Source organism: Belonocnema kinseyi, chromosome 7 (genome assembly GCF_010883055.1).
Source record: "Belonocnema kinseyi isolate 2016_QV_RU_SX_M_011 chromosome 7, B_treatae_v1, whole genome shotgun sequence".
NCBI classification, from domain to species: domain Eukaryota; kingdom Metazoa; phylum Arthropoda; class Insecta; order Hymenoptera; family Cynipidae; genus Belonocnema; species Belonocnema kinseyi.
This window is the reverse complement of record NC_046663.1, coordinates 11,169,251-11,175,127: the sequence shown is the minus strand read 5'-3', so window position 1 is coordinate 11,175,127 and position 5,877 is coordinate 11,169,251. Positions and strand designations below refer to the sequence as shown.

The 5,877-nt window shown below is 33.3% G+C and overlaps 1 protein-coding gene across 1 annotated transcript in view; it reads left to right on the top strand.

The window, feature by feature from the left end:
• Window positions 1-5,877, top strand: part of LOC117176894 (discoidin domain-containing receptor 2-like) — a 559,289-nt gene that overhangs the window by 485,278 nt on the left and 68,134 nt on the right. The window contains exon 11 of the mRNA XM_033367265.1: window positions 755-909. Within this exon, the coding sequence (XP_033223156.1) occupies window positions 755-909 (155 nt within the window). The remainder of the gene's footprint in view (window positions 1-754; window positions 910-5,877) is intronic.

Genomic DNA, 5,877 nt, shown 5'->3' with positions numbered 1-5,877 from the left:
GTATTTTTCGCTATTTAAATTGATATTTTTTTATTTTCTACTTTATATCCAAATCATACACAAAATATACGGAGAAATAATTTTTTTAGTTAACTTTGAAATGGCCGGAGTTTAAGGGTGAAATACCCTTAAACTTACAATCAGTTCTACAAATGAAAATCACGTAACACGCCAACACTAATTTTTTATTTTATAGATAAATAAAGAAACGCACTTTCCAATGGACCTGAAACAAATTTTTATACCAGAAAATCAACAAAAAAAAGGAATTTTTCTTTAAAAAAAATTGAGGGTTGCAAACCCTTAATCAAAAATAATTGTCAAAGAATGGGAATTTGATGCCGAATATTTTGCCGTTGAAATGATATCAATATTCAAATTTTTTGTCGAGATATAAAAAAAAATTCGATTTTTGAGGGTGAACTTCGAGGGTCGATTTCACCCCTTAGAATCGTTTTTCTGCCGATAAAAAAAATTGCTTATTACTTACTTTTTCGTACCCTACAACATATTGAAATTTCAAGAAAATTGGAGGCGGACACCTTGGAAGGGTTCCTGAGTACACTTATCCGCTAAATCATTTCATCCGAATGAAGAAACGTAAACGGAATATACATGCATACATGTAAATACACAGTGACATACATTCACACGTATACGTACACAACACATATAGGAATGTGTGGAATTCCATGTAGAATTCAGCCCCTTGACCGCAATCAATACAACCCCTTTGCTCTATCATCCCTTGCAGCGATCTATGCGAATGGTGCAGTTGACACATCATACGATTATGCGGTACCGGAACTTGACTGTGCTAATGGTGGACGAGCCCTATCCAGCGCTGGCAGCGACCAAGACAGCGTTTTCTCCAAACTTTCGAGGGACATCAAGACAGAAGATAAAACGGTAGGTACCAGAAAATTCTCTTTGTCATCACACAGAAAATCGCCGATCCTCCATTGTACACCGAAATCGGTGTTCAAGTGAGATGCAACAAATTTGAGCCACACAGGTTCATTCGGAGAATCTAGGGGAAAAGCATCATTTAGACACTATTTTTTCTCATCCAGAGCAACGTGAAGTGTTGCCGACAAACTGTCATTCACCTGCACGGAAAAAAAACTTGAGGCGAACGAGTGAATCGAGAATATATTAAACTTAAAGAAAGTGTACGCTTGGATTAGGTAAAACGTTTAGTTAGAAGATTTAAACATTTAGTTACTTTATGTAAATTGTTCTCGTAAATCAGTAATTTGGACAAAATTGCTAAGTTCGAAAGTTTTTTTATTTTCTACAGATTATGTATAATTGTATTATCTTCAGATTAGAAAAAAATTTAGTTGTTATAGAAATATATTAACTTACGGTAGCCAATCTTTCGTCTGGTATCGCGAAAAGGAATTCCCCTGAAATCCGCGTAATGCATTTGGAGGTCAAGTTTGTTGTTTTTATCGTATTTCTTAATATTTCAACATAGATATCGCCTACAATCGAAACAAATGTAAATTATTATTACTGCATCATAAACTCCATTTAATATTAACATTCGCGCACATTTTAAGTGGTAAAAAGCGTTTAATTGTCCTAAGTAAATCTCAACTGTCATTGCTCCCGATTAGACCGTCGCCATTTTATTTCGCTGCTCCCATAATGCACCGACGCTCTTCCGACAATTGCTTCAGACACCTATTCTTAATATTCCTATTATAGCTATACTTATTCGCTGTTTGACTATACGATATCCCTGGTAAATGGAAAATGGTCAAAGATATTCATTTTCGCTAATCCAGGGATCTTTCTAAATTCCTTCGTTCATTTTCAGCTAAATGTTTAGCTATAATAAGGAATAATTTCCCTGTCACAGCTCAATTTTTTTTACCGTGTGTCAATGATGATTTTGTCGGGCGTTATTTTGGTGAAATAAATGTTGATAAGCAGGTAAGTTATAATAATAATTACCTAACTTTTAATTTCCTCCCATTTACCATTAACAATTAGTATCTTGGAATAAAAATTGTACTTGGCGTGATATAATATCCAAATCTTAGGTTAGTCAAAACCTACATGACATTCAAACCACCAAAGCCGGGATGTAAAAACCAAGTCGTGACCGTCTGCATTGAAATTGATGCCTGTTCGTTCGGAGAAATTTCCTCTAGATTTTCTGTATTCAAAAAAGTGAAGTTAGCTGGTGGTTGAAGTGAAAATACCTAATTGTATATGTAGACGGTCATGACTTTTTCTACACATCCCGGCTTTAGTTGAAATATCGATGGCCATGACTAACCTAACATTTGGAAGTTGCATCAGGAAGTGATCATTTTATTCTGAGTGACTAGTACACACTGTTAAATGAAAGAAAGTTAAAAATTAGGCAAATATTATTTCAATTAGTTTTCTTATTAACAATTATTTAGTCTAATATCGCAAAGCGAATAGTTGTTTTGACAGGTGTTCAGGTGGTTGACAGCGACTCCACAACTCTCGGCATTGAGCCAAAATCCAATCTCCAAATGATACTTTCCCCTTGATGCCCAGATGTGCCCCTACGTTCAGAGGAATACATTTGAGACTTGAAAATTGTTTCAAATGCTCATTGGGAGACCAATGGAATTTGAGCTTGCAACAAATTTAATATCAACGTTTTTCTGTGCACTTCAGCTGATACCACTCATGCATAATGTTTTATCCTGATTATCTTCATTCTGCCACATTTGGGTTGGAAGCTTATTCAGTTAATTTCAATAACACAATGGAAACTTGACAAAATTCCAGTTACACTCTCAAACAAAGCTCGCAAGTTCTAGAGCCAGCTTTGTAGCAATTCCAAGGTGCAGTTTCATAAGTTAAGTCCTCTCCAGAATCCGGTTGGATTCCGGTCGTAACCTCCGGATGCGTGTTCGTATGTAGGACTGTGTCGAGGGAGAATTTCCAATTAATAATTTAAATCAATATGGCGGAACGAGTGCAGACCATTTGGGTTAGATATATCTCCCACGGGCCCCCTATACTACCCTCTATCCAGAATACGAAACACCGACCGAGAGATCGTACCCTGCGAAATGTTTACGGGGTGGTATCCATTTTTAAAAGGTGTATTACCAGAAAACCCGTAAATGTTGTTCTGTTTCCTTTCTTCCAAAATTGCCAATGAATCACAATCTAATTATTTTTAGCTTTGTGATCATTTGTAAAGCAGCAAAAAATATCTGCATACAGAGAGGCAGTTTCAATCAACCAGCTATTCTCCTCCCTGGCATTCGTCCTATATGAGAAATTGATACCCCGTCACAATAGCAGCATGTCATCCAAAATTACTCTCTGCTCTGGGCTACATGTGATTGACATGGTCATTCCGAACAGTTAATTCTCAACCTAAGCATCAGCGTCTCCTGAAATTTGTTTTTGACATCCAATAGACAAATTAATATGTATTTTTGATCTGGAATAATATAAACAATGGTCCTTTTTCAATGCTCTATAGTTTTTTCGAACATCAATAATGCGAAGTTTTGGTAATGTACTATTTCCCATTACATATTCATATTTCAATTATAGAGAGTTTTGACATCCTTCCATTTCCTAAACCTATATATTGTCCACTTGAAAATATTTTCGAAAGGAATTTTCAAACTTGAAGCCATTTTAAATCGGCCATTTTAAACAAACCTGTTCAAAATCGGCTAGAGTTTACAACTCTTAACCGAATCCACTGTTAATTTTGTTTAGAAATTCTGAACATTAAATGACATATATTGTCTATATATGCTTTCTAAATGTATCTTTATGTAATTTTTTACAAACGAATGGTCTGGAAAAATGAGACTTTTTAAGAATATTATATTTTATCTATAAAGAAAAGACTTGGATAAGGTTGATGCAGTGCTCGTAACGAGTGCCCCGAACTCTTCCACGCATGCGACGCGCTCGGTCTCTGATTCGTTGCTCTTCGCTCGCAATTTGAAATGTTAAAAAATAAAATTTTAATTGTTTACTATAAATAATGTCATTTCAACTCATATAAATGTTTATTATACCGATATTAATGAATCTTGAGAGAAAAAAATTTATTAAGTGCATACTGTGTAAATAAAAAATAAATAAAATTAATTTTAATATTTTCATCAACTTAAAATTAAAAAATTTTCGAATAATGAAAAATATGCAAGAAAAATACAACTGAGTACCAAAAGATATTTTTTATTTACATAGTATGCACTTAATAAATTTTTATTTTTATCAAGATTCATTAATATCGGTCTAATAAACATTTTTATAAGTTAAAATTACATTATTTATAATAATTAATGAAAATGTTATTTTTTGGCATTTCAAATTGTGCGCGAATAGCAACGAATCAGAGACCAAGTGCGACGCATGCGTAGAAGAGTTCAGGGCACTTGTTACGAGCTCTAGGTTGATATGCTTCAGAAGTAATAAAGATGCACTAAAGACATAATATAAATAAATAGGTTAACAAATCTAATTCTTGTAAATAAATGATATAAATAAATACTTAGATGTGAAGCTCACTGACAGAAAACTAATTTTTTACATTCGCATCATTTATGATTGAGAAAGTATTAGAATTGTCGGAAATTTGATACCACAGTTTTTCAATGGATTTCCACGTTTTGAGACCCCCTGAAAGCGGAAATCAAGTTTTTACGATGGCTTCTGTCCGCCCGTCCGTCCGTAAACACAATAACTCTCGAAAAAAATGAACGGATAAAATCGATCTTTGGCACATTTTTTGTAGGTCTTTAAAAGAAAGAACGAGTTCGTTAAGCAACCATTTTGGATAAAAATACAAGTGAGCGCATTTTGAACATTTTTGAGATCACTTTTTTCTGAATTTAAAAATTCTATGTACGAATATTTACAGTATTAAAAAAATTAACAATTTATCCGAATAACTTTTTTCAAGAAAAGGAATATTCTCAGACTTATAGCATTTTCAAAACTTTCAAAATGAAACAAAAATCAAAATTTTAAGCCAAACAACGCACGATATGAAAAACAGCCAAGAGGAGAATAACTTTGCTTTTTGAAAGCCCTAGAAAATTATCACAGAGTTTTGGGGATTTTCTTTGAAAATCGAAATTTCAAATTTTGATTGCACAAAAAATAATGAAAAATCCAAAATTATATTTTGTGGTAAAACTATGCAGAATATGAAAAAAATAATTAACAAAAATTGTGATTCGAAAAAAGATCTATAAATTCGTTTCTGATCACTTCTTGATTGGGCGCGTACTTTTTGTTTTATACACGAAAAATAACATTGAAAATTAAAAAAAAAAAGAATAAAAATTTGTGGAAACACGAACAAAGATACGAAAAAAAGATTGAACTAAACCTATTTACAAATGTCTGTTGAAAATCGAGCATTTCAAATGCAAAGAATAAATATCCGAGCGCGAAGCGCGAGGTAAACTATTATCGAGCACGACGCGCGAGATTCATCAGACGCGCACCCTAGGCGAGTTCAAACTTGCGAGCGAAATAATGTTCTCAAACAAAACTTATCAAACACTAACAATTAGCATTCTTATCATTTGTCTCTTTACGATTTGGTCTTCTGAAAACTACTTTTTCGAAATATTGGTACAAGTAACATTTTGTCTTTTTCATAACATGATTTAGTCTTCTCATAACCACTTTCTCGAAATATCATTAAATAGCATATGATCTTTCTCATAATTTTATAATAAGATCTTCCTCCAATTACTTTATTATTTTTGCATCTTAAAGTATATAATATAAAATTTTTCATTCTTTTCATTCTCCTTGGCTATGATGTTTTTGTCAGCTGGTGCCGAAAATTCGATAACGAACATGGTTCGCTTCTCGAAGTCAAGAAGAACCATGTCA